The sequence below is a fragment of the Hyaena hyaena genome, unplaced genomic scaffold (assembly GCF_003009895.1).
Source record: "Hyaena hyaena isolate Hyena2069 unplaced genomic scaffold, ASM300989v1 scaffold_777, whole genome shotgun sequence".
Lineage (NCBI taxonomy): Eukaryota > Metazoa > Chordata > Mammalia > Carnivora > Hyaenidae > Hyaena > Hyaena hyaena.
In genome coordinates, this window is record NW_024081407.1 from 803,802 (window position 1) to 818,926 (window position 15,125).

General features: G+C 47.9%; 1 protein-coding gene across 2 annotated transcripts in view; it reads right to left on the reverse strand.

The window, feature by feature from the left end:
* The window catches only part of LAMA1 (laminin subunit alpha 1), a 167,311-nt gene extending 154,236 nt beyond the window's left edge, over nucleotides 1-13,075 (reverse strand). For both annotated transcript variants that reach the window (XM_039218722.1, XM_039218721.1), the window contains exon 1: nucleotides 12,909-13,075. In XM_039218722.1, coding sequence (XP_039074653.1) covers nucleotides 12,909-12,981 — 73 coding nt within the window. In that variant the 5' untranslated portion in view covers nucleotides 12,982-13,075. The remainder of the gene's footprint in view (nucleotides 1-12,908) is intronic.
* Between the last annotated feature and the right edge of the window lie 2,050 nt (nucleotides 13,076-15,125).

Genomic DNA, 15,125 nt, shown 5'->3' on the forward strand with positions numbered 1-15,125 from the left:
TGCAGCAGAATGCTTTCGGTATTTTTCATGCTCATTTGACTACACGCACTGGGAGTACAAAAACCCCTGGTCACCTGCGTGTGGAACATTCTAGCAATCAAAATACTTTTTGCCTCTGTGCATTAATAAATCACTGCCTTGAGATGCTTGGAAGTTAGTGGCTCCAAATCTACAAATAAAATGTTGTTAAATATAATCAGGGTTTTAAATCTGTATTCAATATTCACCATCAGTCATTATTTTAATTATAAGAATACAAGCCAATTTTGCTTTGTACTAAATTAGTTGATAGGGGAAAAAAGCCCAGATTAATAATCTCTTCAAGTTATTCAGCCCCTTCTAATCACTGGATTCTATTCTCTCTCCATATTTGGATGCCAACTGTGAACACGGAAGGTATCTGGATTCCTTATTTCTGCTGCTAGGTTGTCCCCGATCATGTGCTCTGGATTAGAATGTGAGCTCAGCTCTTGGTCCCAAAAATGTTTGTCCACCTCCCCCCGCCCTCGCCCCCGCCCAATTTCATTACGTGACTTCTTCCTTGTTCCCCATCCTTGAATCCTGTCATCCAGGCTTCTTGAGCTGGTACCCTGTCCTTTCCCTGCCACTGATTCCCAAGAGATTATCACTCTGCTTAGTGGCTTCTCTAATCCCAACTGCCTGTCTGCCTAGATCCCTAAATAACACCCACCAGATTCCTTTGCCCTCCTGTTGCTTGACCACACTGGGGCGTCCATTCATCCCCCCAACTAGTATTTACAGAAGCAACACTGAACGCCAGGCGCCATGCTGGCTATTAGAAATAAGGACAACATCCCTACCCTCGAGGAGAGACAGGCAAGTTAACAAAGTCACAAAACAATGAGCTGAGCAGGGGTGGAAACAAACTGCTATGGAGACAAGTAGGCAGAAAGCCTGAATGGGTATAGCCGAGTAAGTCAGGGAGCCACCAGTGCAAGGAAACGACTTTCCATGTGCCAGACAGAACAGAGTGTTCAAGGCTCACAGATGTGAGCTGCCATGACCCATCGTGGGAACCTGAGATGTCTCTGAATGGCCAAGCTAGGGTTGGCAGTGAGAGAAGCAGTAAGGAGGGGTCTGAGTACAGAGGGCCCCGGAAGTCCTCCTCACAGTGAGTGAGAAGCCATTCAACAAGAATGGGATGACACGGCCAACTTCACAGTCCCCAAACTCATGGAGACTTCACATACCAACAGCTTTCTGGGCTCTTACTGGCTACATCAGACTTCTTAGTACCTGCAGCTGGGCTGGGCCCTCCAGCAGAATTTGCCCACCTCTCCCCCCAGAAGACGGGCCCAGGTCCAGATGCTGGTTCTGTCGGTCTGGGGTTAGTCAGTACAAAAACCTCTCCAGGTATCTTTAGGAGCTGATCTGTAAGATCAATACAGGGGTGTGTGTTTCGTATGTGGGGCATATGTGGTATATATGTGGAAGAGTGAGGTTGGATGTCACTAGAAGGGAAATAATAAGCCAAACATTGAAAAAAAAAACCAACTTCTGAAGGGAGGCAGGGAGCAAATGCCCAAAGGATCATCAGTGAAAGCAAGAGCAGAGAAGGACAGAAGAAGTAGGTGAGAAGGAGAGCTGAACATCGTTGTCATCGGACCTGAGAAGATGCAGATTGGATCTGGAGAGAAGGGGGTGACCCAGATAAATGCAGAGAAAAAGGTAGCCGTGGCTTGTCCTTTTAAAGGAGTTGTGAAAGAGCGATATGGCTCCAAACAGTGTCTATATATGGAATGGATTTACTAAAATTTGGATGGATCATATAAAGACTGAAAAATAACCCAGTCAATCAACTGCTGAGCCCTGCAAGGCCAGCTCTTATCCTCAAAATGGAAGGGACTCTAAATGTCATATTCAATCAGGAAGGACTTTTTTTAATTTTCTTTTTTAATGTTTATTTATTTTTGAGAGTGAAAGAGACTGAGTGTGAGCGGGGGAGGGGCAGAGAGCGATGGAGCTACCGAATCTGAAGCAGGATCCAGGCTCTGGGCTGTCAGCACAGAGCCCAGCACGGGGCTTGAACCCATGGACTGTGAGATCATGACCTGAGCTGAAGAGGGATACATAACTGACCGAGCCACCCAGGCGCCCCTATTGGGAAAGGTTTTAAAGAAAGAAGGGCCTTTATATGTGACTAAGTCAGCAAACAGAGATTGAAACTGTGCTCATTTAACCAGAATTGCAGCAATCGATATATATCAGGTGAGCACCTACCAATGACACACACTTGTTGAGGGGCTCCTGGGACACAAAGAAGAAAGAAACTGTCTTTCTCTGAGCAACTTTAATGACACAAGCTGGGAGTGCGGGGATCCCTCACAGCTTTGAGGTGCTTAGTATCATCCCCACTTCCCAGAGCAATGGGGATCGCATGAAATAGACGTGAAGTGAACAAGGATGGTGCTTGGGTGTAAGCGCTCAGTACCCATGTACACAAAGCACTAGCCTCCAAGCTACCGCATGCTCGGTGGGGTCAGTGCCCTTGATCTGCCGCCATGGATAAGTTAGAGGCTATTCCCAAACATTGCTGCATTGCTGTGTATTTGCATTTCGCTGGCACAGCTGAGGTTAGGATGTTCCCTTACTGCCTCTCAACCCTGGCTGCACAGAGGAGTCACGTGCGGATCGTTTTTCAAGTGCACATGACTGGCCACCACCCCAGACCCCATAAATTATACTCAGCAGAGGCAGGATCTGGGCAATGATGTTGTTAAAATCTAACGTGCATCCCAGAGACAGACTGTACTAAGTGTGCAGAAGACCAGCCGACAGGTGAGCTCTGAGTTTCCCACAGAAGGAAGGAAGTCTAGGAAACAGACATCCCCTCACAGGGTGTTTGGTGTGGAAGAGCCAGCTGCTCCTTCAAGCCCAGCTAGTGCCGAACATTCTTTTGGTCTCGCCGTCTCCCGCCTTTCCCTGCCCCATGATTCGGTCTACCCAGGTCATCGTCAACATGCATGACTGTAAGCAAACAAATTAGAATAGTAACATCCACAACTGAGACTTGAATCCCTTCATTTCTTCTCTGCCCATTATTTCTCCTGGAGAATAGTTTTTTCATATGCACTTTTCTTTTCTTTTTATGTTTTATTTATTTCTAGGAGAGAGAGAGACAGCGTGAACAGGGGAGGGTCAGAGAGAGAGGGAGTCACAGACTGAAACAGGCTCCAGGCTCCGAGCTGGCAGTCAGCACAGAGCCCGACGCGGGGCTCGAACCCACGAACCGCAAGATCATGACCTAAGCGAAAGTCGGACGCCCAACCGACTAAGCCACCCAGGCGCCCTTCATATGCACTTTTCAATTCAGTTCATATGCACTTCAAAAACAATTCTATCAACAACATCAAGAAATGCCTGGGATCACAGCAAGGAAGGCAGCTGAGAACAGGGTCCTCAAGAAACGCTAGCCTTTGTACGTCGGGGTCCCAGTGTGTTTCTTGCACGAATGAATGGATAAATGAATTAGCAAACACAGGGACAAAAATCAGAAACATGGAATAGAAATGGCAATCTCACAAGAAAATATTATTCCTTACCCTAAGAAGGTATTAGCTATTTGAAATGCTAACTCCTTTTAAGAAAAGCTACAGAAGCTTCTAAAGGCATTTCAGATGTTAGTATCTTAAACTCCCCTCCACCCCACACTTCTAGAATGAACAAAGGAATACCCACGAATCCAGAAGTACATTTGTAAGGAGCCGGGAAAACTAGATTTTGTGCAAAAACAAAGAAGGTGTTTGGATGAAGGAGGTCAAAAGGTACAAACTTCCAGCTACAAATAAACAATTCCTGGGGAAGTAACGTGCAGCATGGTGACCATAGTTAATAATACCCTGTTGTGTATTTGAAAGCCGCAAAAGGAGTAAATCTTAAAAGTTCATATCACAAGAAAAATGTGTAACTATGCATGGGAATGGAGGTTAACTATACTTATGATGGTGATCATTTTGCAATATACACAAACATTGAATCACTATGTTGTACACTTGAAACTAATATATGCAATGTGTCAGTTATACCTCATTTGAAAAAGAAAGGAATGCCAGAATTAGACGTTCAGGATAAAGGGGCTAGAAGACAAGACGGGAATTTTGAGGGTGAGGAAAGGATAAGGGTGGGGAAAGGATAAAGCTTGTTGACTGTAGCGCACAGTAACGGGGACAGAAGGTAAGCCAAGTGGCAGAGTTGTGGAAAAAACTTAAAAAAAATTTTTTTAACATTTATTCATTTTTGAGAGACACAGCGTCATTGGGGGAGGGGCAGAGAGAGAGGGAGACACAGAATCTGTAACAGGCTCCAGGCTCTGAGCTGTCAGCACAGAGCCTGATGTGGGGCTCGAACTCACAAACCGTGAGATCATAACCTGAGCTGAAGTCGGATTCTTAACCGACTGAACCACCCAGGCGCCCCAGGAAATAACTATTTAAACTAGAAACCCGTAACAGTCAGCTTGAAGATCAACTGGAAAGATCCTTGTACCTCTGGATACCAAAATGGGAATAAGGATTTTTGAAACACAGATTCCAAATCCCACATAGATCTGCAAATGCTAGTCCCCATTGGTGACATGAAATGCAGGGAGCTAGGGGACCTCATGCCCAGAGGAGGGTCAGGACTCAGGGCTGGGCTGGCAATCCAGGGGCTAGGTAGGGTTTTATGGTTGTTATGGCAACGCCACCACCTCAGGACCATTTGTGGGCGCTGCCACATCCCGCTGCCAATGGCTCAGGTCTGAGCACAAGAACCTCATACCCTCCAGTTATCTGTGTATTGAAAGAAATGCTGGGAGCTAAGGTTTTGATCTTTGCAGGAAAAATACCCCTTCGTTTTGACCCTGACTTATAGAATTCTGGGCAAGCCATCCTAAAGAGGATCAGAAGCCAGCTGTGGCTGGGTGGGATCCCTAACTTATCACCAAAAAAAAAAAAAAAAAAAAAAAAAAAAAAAAAAAACCAATGCAAATCCAAAAACAGGTCAGTTAACGGGGCACCTGGGTGGCTTAGTCGGTTAAGCGTCCCACTTTCGCTTGGGTCATGATCTCACTGTTCGTGGGTTCGAGCCCCGCGTCGGGCTCTGTGCTGACTGCCAGCTCGGAGCCTGGAGCCTGTTTCAGTCTGTGACTCCCTCTCTCTCTGACCCTCCCCTGCTCACGCTGTCTCTCTCTCTCTCTCCTAAAAATAAATAAAACATTAAAAAAAAAAAAAACAGGTCAGTTAATAAAGGGCATCGAAACGAGGCTGTCCTGGGGCAGGAAGCTGCAGGCTGCGCACGGGTGGTCGGGCTACACTTTAGATGAGAAATGGGGGTGCAATTCAAGTAAGGCGGTTAACAACGCAGACCTGCCAAACAGCTGGTGGCCCATCCACCACGTGCAGTGGGGGAGGAAGGAGGCGTTTGGGCTAGAGAATGGTGTGGATAAGGCGACGTAGTCCTGGCTGAGCCAAGCGGGCTATGGAGGGCGGCGGCCGTGCAGGAGTTGGAAGTGGGCGAGCACAGGATGACAGCAAGGTGTCCGCAGCGCGGGCCTAACTGCGGGGTAAGCGCACGTTGGGAGAAAGCATGTGAGCGCCAGACTTCTTAGACGTGGCTGGGGGCGCCCTTGGCGGCTCAGCCGGCTGAGAATCCAACTTTGGCTCAGGTCACAATCTCCGGTGCGTGAGTTCAAGTCCCGCGTCGGGCTCTCTACTATCGGCACAGAGCCCGCTTCTGCCTGCCTCTCTCTCTGCCCCTCCCCTTCTTGTGCTCTTTCGCTGTCTCTCAAAAAAAATAAATAAACCTTATAAAACGTGGCTGGGGGGCACCTGGGTGGTTCAGTCAGTTAAGTGTCCGACTCTTGATTTTGGCCCAGGTCATGATCTCACACGGGATCAAAGCCCGCATTGCGCTCTGCGCTGGCAGCACGGAGCCTGCTTGGGCTTCCCTCTCTCTCTCTCTCTCTCTCTCTCTCTCTCTCTCTCTCTGCCCCTTCCCTGCTCGCATTCCCGCTCTCTAACTCAAAATAAATAATTTTTTTATTTTTTCCCAAATGTTTTATTTATTTCTAGGAGAGAGAGAGAGAGAGACAGCATGAGCAGGGGAGGGTCAGAGAGAGAGGGAGTCACAGACTGAAACAGGCTCCAGGCTCTGAGCTGGCAGTCAGCACGGAGCCCGACGCGGGGCTCGAACCCACGAACCGCGAGATCATGACCTAAGCGAAAGTCGGACGCTTAACCGACTAAGCCACCCACCCAGGCGCCCCTAAATAATTTTTTTTAAAAAACTTAAAAAATATATTAAACGTGGTTGGTTATAGTTTAGACAGCTGGTGACTATTTGCAGTGGTCATAAGGAGAAACAAAATTTTTTTAAAAATCAGGGAACCATTTAAAGAAAGGAACAAAAATGCAGGGAGACAATTTGGATAAGGGGATTCAGAAGAGGAAAAGGCAGACGCAGCCAAGGGAACTGAGAGAATGTCAGGACCTAGGGGAATTCCGGAGGGAAGTGATTGGAAGTGCCGGCCCGAGATAACAAGATCATCGCTGTTAGTCCAATTCTGTCACTGCGAAAACGTCCGAAGACATTTAAAAGTGTGTGCCGTGTAATAATCAGCACCGTGACATGAGGGGTATGCTTTCCCCCTAAATGTTCTCTCTTCACTAAAGATGATCTGCTAAACTTCAGCATCTTCTTTATTGTTACACAGAATTTCCTGAGGCTGTGGCAGGAAATTATGGAACAGCACAAGACAATGCAGGAAATACTTCAGAGAATGGGGAACGATGGCATTTTCTATAAATACTCGTTGATCTAAATTTGACATTCCCACCAGCAACGCGAGAGATTCTCTGGCAAAAGAATTTGAGTCCCACTGCCTGCCAGGCCAAAAGATCAGACTTCAAAGATACTTTAGGAATGAAGAGATTCAAACTTCAAATAGTAAATTCAGAAAAGAAGGGGGAAAAAAAAGGCACACACACATGCTGAAGCCAGGATCTTAGGAATTTCCACACCACCGTTTCTGGATGAACACTCAGAGGTAAATGCTTACCTAGGCAAGAATGTCATCCACCGAGCTGATTTGGATTCTCACTGCCTCCATTGTCTGTCTCCTGCCCCCAAGCAAGACAGAAAATCCCTGGGAACAAGTTAACCCAAAGGAAGCTCTCTCGGTCTAGCCTGGAGGAGGGAGGAGACCAACAAAGAATCAAGTGGAAGGATTCTGTGCTATTAAATGGTTACTCTGGGCACCGACTGTCCCCCCTCAGCATAAAGGCCACGAAAACGCAGTGAACCCAGCTATGGTGTGGCGCTTCATGCTGAAATAGCTCCCTGGCCGGCATGTTCCAACAGAACCCAAGTTCATGACCTTAACTAAATTACTTCTTATAAAGGAATTTTTTTTCCTCCTCATTAATTTTGAAGTGCCTTTATTTACTCAATTGTCTGTGGATACATATTAGTATTTTAAAATTAAAACAAGTAAAAGAATTATTTGCAAGTGTGTAAATAAATAACTTACAGACATCTTTCTTGGGGGACTATGTATAGTTTTCCCTGTTTGCCCAAACATTTCTAGGGAATGTAACTAAAAACTTTATCTAAGGTCTAAGATGGAGGGTTCTCCCTGGTTGTCTCCAGCTAATCTTTGTAATCAAAGTGCAGACTTAACTTTATTCACTGGGAATTATTTTTAAAACTTAAATTTTCGGGGGGCTCCTGGATGGCTCAGTCAGTTGAGTGTCTGACTCTTGATTTCGGCTCATGTCATAAGCTCACGGTTCGTGGGAGCCCCAAGTCAGGCTCTGTGCTGAGAGCGCACAGCCTGCTTGGGATTCTCTCTCCCCTTCCCTCTCTCAGTCCCTTCCATGTTTGCATGCATGTGCTCTTTCTCTTCTCAAAAATAAATAAATTAAATTTTTAAAAATTAAATTTTTCTGTGCCTGCCATGGGTGTTCCAGTAACAAATCACACTTGGTGAAATCATGAACACACTATTCTATGGGGCGCCTGGGTGGCTCAGTCGGTTAAGCTTCCAACTTCAGCTCAGGTCATGATCTCACAGTTTGTGGGTTTGAGCCCCGCATTGGGCTCTGTGCTGCTGGCTCAGAGCCTGGAGCCTGCTTCAGATTCTGTGTCTCCCTCTCTCTCTGCCCTTCCCCTGCTCATGTTCTGTCTCCCTCTGTCTCAAAAATAAATAAACATTAAAAAAAAATTGCCAAAAAAAAAAAGAACACACTATTCTAAACCTCTAATAGAATTCTTCTCAAACTTGACTTCTCTACATCATAAATCTCCTAAAATACACTTTTAAAAAGTATTACTGCTTAAGGAATAGCTCGTCAATGCAATGGTAAGCAGTACTTTCAGAACGAGTACAAGGTCATGAAATCAATTGGTGGCCTGCTTTTCAAATTCCAAAAGATGTAGCGAATCCGGCTCTAATACCTTTCTGTCAAAGACCATGTTGAAGGTGACAAGTTTACAAGTATGTACATTCATTAAGTGATGTGTTAATTCCCTGCAACAGGTGCACTGAAGTGGGAATGGGGAGGGCCAGGGAGAGGGGAACGCTGTTCCATGTTCTGTCCGGAAATAACAGGGTCCTCCGTTACAGAAGAAGTAGGTTTCATTAAGTAGCTCGCTTTTAGGAGTTACATGAAGAAACGTCTATGGGAGAATCCACAAGAAACCAAAGTAGTGCTTGCCGTAAAAGGTGACAAGATGTCAAGGCTTTACCCTTTTCTACATACCCTTTAGTGCCCTTTGGATTTTGTTCCATGGGCATGGATCATCTATACAAAATATATATTTTTTTTTCAGTTGCCTGATTCGTAAGTAAAGATATTGATTTCAATTTGGCTCAACAAAGATAGATGGCTATTAACTGCTGGGACTGTGGCAAAGCAACGAACATACAGATATGAATAAAACTGTCCCTGGCCTCAAGAAGCCCAAGCCAGTGGGGGAGCCACATGGGGGAGCCAGCTGTTTACACCACCATGATAAGTAAGTCAGTATGACAAGAGCATTAATCAGAAAGAATTCCCCTGGGAATTCAGGGAGGAGCACCTAAGAAACACTTCAGCGTCCAGGGGACCGGGAAGGTTTTCCAGGATGTCAGAATCGAAACAGCAGACTTGCCTGACACTTACCAGCCTGTGTGCCAGGAAATACTGGTTTCCTATGAGGAGGTTCAAGTGTGGCTAAAATTAATGGCCCTCAGCTCTGGGACACAGGCCAGCCAGAGTCCCAGCCTCCTTGGTGTAACCCCCGGGGTAAAGCACGCACTGTTATTTTGCATATATGTGTGAAAAAGTGAGGGGTGTGGGTGGCACCAGCCCAAGCCCATAAGGTGGTGTTTCTAGAAAAATCACTGAGGCGGCAGTGCTGAGAACGGAGAAGAGGGGCGGAGGGAGGTTTGGTGAGAGAACTATCCCGATATTTCATGGGAAAAATAAACAATTCCTGAGCCTAGTCAGTAGTGGGGACGAAAAAAAAAAATGGAGACAGATTACACAGATTTTCAGGAGGTAAAATCAACAAGTCTTTTTTTTTTTTAATGTTTTTTATTTATTTCTAGGAGAGAGAGAGAGAGAGAGAGAGAGAGGGAGACAGCGTAAGCAAGGGAGGGTCAGAGAGAGAGGGAGTCACAGACTGAAACAGGCTCCAGGCTCTGAGCTGGCAGTCAGCACGGAGCCCCACGCGGGGCTTGAAACCCACGAACGGTGAGATCATGACCTAAGTGAAAGTCGGACGCTTAACCGACTAAGCCACCCAGGCGCCCCAAAATCAACAAGTCTTAATGACCAATGAATGCGGGCAATGAAAAAGGGAGGCAGTCATACATGACAGGCACAACAGTAAGAGCCGTTACCACGGATTGTATGCCTGTGACACCGGGAGGTGCCCAACGCCATGCCAATATTTCCATGTGTTATTTGATCACATGAATCCTACCCATTTCATAGACAGGAAGACTGACATTCAGAGAAGTTAAGATGTTAACCAAGGTCATATCTCACCAGAGGGACAGGTCTGGTACTTAAGCCCAAGACTATCTGATTTCAAATCGACTCCAAATTTTGAAACGATTATGCCTCCCAGAGCTTACAGCTAAGAAGAGGGCCTCCCTCATAAGTTCTATGTAATATAGTAACAACGATGCTTGTCGATTATCTATTTTAAGGGCTAACCCTGTACCTGACACTGTTCTAAGCACTTTTCCTGCATTGTTTCATTTCGTCATTAACTGCCTCTCCAGGGAAGCACTGTAATTTATTCCCATTTTGCAGATGGTGAAACCAAAGCACAGGGAGATTAAGTAATTTGTCCAATTCTGCCCAGCTAGTAAGGCCAGAGAAGAAAACGGCTAAAGCTTCAAGATACGTCTTGTCACTCCCCAAATCTGCTGTAGATGATGATGAATATCCACAGGAATTTATGAATGAATGATTATAAAATGGTAGTGTTTCAAGGATGAGTACCTTGAAATACGTGGGGATATCAACATTTTATGATACTTGCTTATATAGCAGTACAATTCTGAGACATTGCAAAACAGTATATATGTTTATTTCATATCTTTGTGTCATTTGAATTCTTCATCATGTTATATTAGCTCCAGTGGTAGGCTTTATATTTAATGTCTGGAAGGGAAAAGAAGTGGGCTGACGTCCAGGAGATGTAGAAGGTGAGCAGTAATGTTTATTACACATATCCTTGTTTCCAACTGCTAAGATCAAAAAAAATTTTTTATTGGCCCTTCTTGGGCAATGCAGCCCCAGAGGGAAGAAAAATGTGCCTTTGAAATCCCTTTAAGTGGCACGTATTTTACTGTGGAGTACATACATGCTAAATTTGAATCCTATGCCATTTTGATAATGAAGTAAACGTTCTTTTATTCACACAATAGCTGTGGACTTAACACAACGTTACTTTAAGAAACGCACCACCTCTTATTTTAGATTTAGGAATAACTCACTTTAAACAGGTTACATTTCAAGGTAAATAAGCCACTGGGTCCTATACTGTGAGTTGTAAGGTGATCCAGAGAGACTGCAGAAATTACAGAGAACTGCTAATAATCTGAGTGCTATTAGATAATGATCATTTTCAAAAATGTGGGCGCCAGAGAGCTAGCTGTGCAGCGATACGGGTCAGGATTATTTTATTATGGCCAAATTATACCGTTACATGCATCATTTCTGCTATATATGTAGGGCACAAATTATTTCTTTTTAAATGAAAACTCCCTCTAAGATGCCTGTTAGGAAGCATGCTTGGTTGACGGGGTGGAGACCAGCAAATGTGGAAGGCGGTGTGATGAAAGATTCAAAGGTTCCCGCTGTGGGTGGCTTCCCACAGCATCTTAAGCAGGAAAGCCCCATGGGGTCCCACTTTCTCCAAACACCATTCATAACCTCCCAAGCCAAGTGCGCAGCCCCCAGGGGCAAGAAAAACATTCGGGCATCTCCTCCATCTAGAACTTTCAATTTCTTGGAACAATACGACCAAGCCAGGCTGCTCTCTCTCCACCCAGTGGGAAACTGGGACATACTTGTTCATTTTCAGCAACCCCAGAGAAATGAGCTGGGCTTGCGGCGCCCTTTCCTGCAGCTCCTTTCCAGCACGTATTAACTATGTAAATTCCCTCCATGTCCCAGCCCAACTCCCGGCAGAGCAGGCGCCGGCTTTCAAAGCTGTGTTGCCAGCTCCGGTCCAGTGCGTTCATCACGAATGCCTGAATGAATGAGACGGACACGTTTCTGTAGAGTTCACAACTCAGCACAATGCCCAAATACACATTTTTCCCACGAGGCTGTTTCGCATTCTGCCTACCTGCTTTTGACTTGTACTTTTTTTGTTGTTTTCAATGAAATGTAGATTTGTGGGAATGTGCCCGTGGTCCTACGTTGCACCATTAGGGTGCATTCAACAAATATTGTGACCTCCTAGCCAACTAAAAGCGACAATGGGAAGACTTAACCCTGGGGCGGGGGGGGGGATGGGGGGTGGGAATGGAGTGAACCGCAAAAGGGGAAAGGATTCTTTCTCTCCCGGCATCAGCAGAAGCCTTGAAAATTCGCTTGGGGTCTCCGTTCTCCCCAAACCTTGCCAAGGGAACCACTGTACTCGTGCAGCGAGCGAGCACGCCAAGTCCTCCCGTCGCCGCCGGCTCGCTCACCGCGCGGCCTAAACTCGCGCGGGGAATGGGCTGGTTTGGCCAATTTGGGGGGGGGTGCACAAAAAGCGCCCTTTAGGAAGGCGAGGCGCATCTGTAGCTCGGACGCCGTCTGCGGGGGCGCAGTACCCCAAGTCCAGGACAGCTGGCCGGGGGCGCGCTTCTCACTAAGGTCTGTCCCCACTAGCCCACCTGAGCCGCGAGTGGCTCCGAGGAGCCCGCCCTGTCCCCGCCGCGGACCAGCGGGCTTTCCACCGCAGGACAATGAGGGCGACTCGGGAGGATGCCTTGCCCATTCATTCCCCGAGCCCGGCCAGCAGCCCGGGGACTGCGAGCTGGAGACCGCTGCGGGGTCGCATCTCCCCCCTCCCATACCCCCCGGCCCACTCCCGCCGTCCCCGCACCGCAAGCGTCAGCGGCGCTCTGGATCGCACAAAACACAGAGGGACCTCCCCCGAGCCCAAGGAGTTTCAAGCCCAAGGGTCGGACGAGCGGGCTGCGTCCGTCTCGGGGGGTGGGGGGGGGGGAGCGTCCCCAGCCCAGGAGACGCTTTCCAGGGGCCGCGCGGGAGACCCACGTGCGCTATCCCCACCCCCCGCCCCCCGGCCGGAGGTGAACGAGGATGAGCGCAGCGACCCAACAAGCGGCAAAGCGGCCGGCTTTGTCCCGCAGCCGCCCCCTCCCGCCGAGGGGCCGGGAACCGGGGGCCGGGGCTCACCTCTCTGCTGGCACCGCGCGGCGACCCAGAGCAGCGAGACCAGGAGTGCGAGCCCCGCGCCGCCGCCGCGCATCTCGCCGCCGCCGCTCGGGTGGGCTCCGGGGAGGAAGGCGCAGCCACGCGCGGGGTCCCTCCGCAGAGCGCGAGCCCGTCCTTCCCCGCCCGGCTCCGGCCTCCCGCCCGCCGGCCCCTCGGACACACCCCCCCGACCTCCGCCGCGCCCGCCCCTTCCCGCCCCGGCCCGCGCAGACCCCTCCCCCACGGGGCCCCCAGCTCGGCCCCGGCGACCCGCGGGGACCTGCCACTCCAGCTGGCCGTCCGCCCTGCGCGGTGCCCGGAGCGTCCCGACTCGGGGGTGCGACCCCCCTCCGAGCGGGGGAGGTGGGCGGAGAAAGTGTCTGGGAGGGAGGAGAAAATCGGCTGAAGTTGGTCGGGGCGAGTGGATTCCGGGAAAGTATTTGCCCTGCCAACCCGGCCACTCCGCGGCTCTGCGCCCCGGCCGGGCCCGGGGGCCTGGAGGATGCGCCGCCGCCGAGACGCCTTACCTCCCAGCCCCGCCCCTCCCCCACCCCGCGCCCCCCGGCGCCCCCCGGCGCCCCCCGGCCGGCCGCGGGCCTCCGCCTCCCGAACGCCACCGAGTGTAGCTGACCAGCGTCCCCTCCCTCGCAAGGTCGCCGGGCCCTGGCCGCCAGCCTCCCTTCCCGGCACGGGCCTGGGGCTTAGCTGAGCAGCCTCTTCCCTCGGCTGTTGGCAGAGGATTTTGTGAAGATTTTTCTGAAAATGAGTTGTGACTTGTTTCCCACTTTGTCTGAGGAAGGCAAGAAGGGTCAGTGGACTTAATTATTAGCTTACCCTTACAGCGGGGGGAAAAAGATGTCCCTTTTTTTTTTTTTTTTTTTGCAAGTTAGTCTTAACACGGGAGTTCAACTGCTTTGTTCTTTTTTTTTAACTACATCTGGTCCTTGTTAAATTTTTTTTTAATTTCCTCTGATTTTTTTCTATTAAAAGTATTCACAACATTTTGCAGATCTCATTTTCTCACAGTGTAAACCCAGGAGATCATAAAAACCCCTTAGTACCTTCCCCAGTTCTCTTTGTGCATTTTTTTTTTTTGCCTGATAGGGAGATAATTTTATCTCACCGTGTCAATCACTTTGACACCTCTAGCAATTCCAGTTTTCCTAAAGACACTTCCTTAAGCACTTAATGAGTAAATTATTATATTAGCGATTATTTTTTTAAAAATCATAGAGGTAGGGAACAAAAAGGTAGAATTGGACCCTTTAAAAAGGATTTGTTATGGGAGGCCTGAGTGGCTCAGGTGGGAGAGCAGGAGACTCTTAAACTTGAGGCTGTGAGTTTGACCCCCATGTTGGGTGTGGAGATTACTTTTAAAAGATCTGAGAAAAAAAAAAAAGAGGCAACATGGTTGGGTGGGAAAGTAGTCTTCACAGTACCAAGTTTAAAATACAGTTGTTTTAAGTATTAGAATATTTAAGTATTAAAGTACTCATCAAATAAATCATTAAGTAAATTCGGTATCTAAAAACTGATCGAGTACTAAACATGCAAATATGAAAACACAGAACTCTAAGTATTTCGGCACTGAAATCACTTTGGACACACATACAAGTATGTCTTTTAAAGTGTCTTCCGTGCATCAGTTATCTGTGATGATCTTCCAAATTCTGTTAAGATTCCGCAGAGCAGCAGTGGGGCGGATGGGTCTGACTTGTGTGGGATAAGGTAATGAGTTCATGGGTTAAGATCCGAAAGTGAGCAAAGGTCCCTTGGAGAACTAGACTCCAGGTCTGGTCTGGTCCAGAGTTCTCGGGGTCACTGCATGGAGACCACGGAGGAAGTCAAAAGCAGCAGGCCGAATCAGAAGGAGTCAATCTGTCTCCCTATGTCCTGGGTTCCTAGAAATTCCGGTCAGACTCCAGTCAGACCTTATCTTTGAACAGCAGACAGAGAACTCACTTGTGATGTGAGGAAGCAAAGGGCCAACACATTTGGGGAGTGAATTGGAAACATCACAATTGGCAAATAGGCACAATTTGTCATTGCTCAAAATGAAGCAGATATAATGAAGTGAAAGAATTTCCAAAACTGATTTAATGAGCAAGGTGGGATAAGATAGAATAGTAAAAATGTCACAATTCTGGGTGTCTTCTATAAATAAAAAGCAGTTGCAGTAACAAACTTTCTTTAGCATGC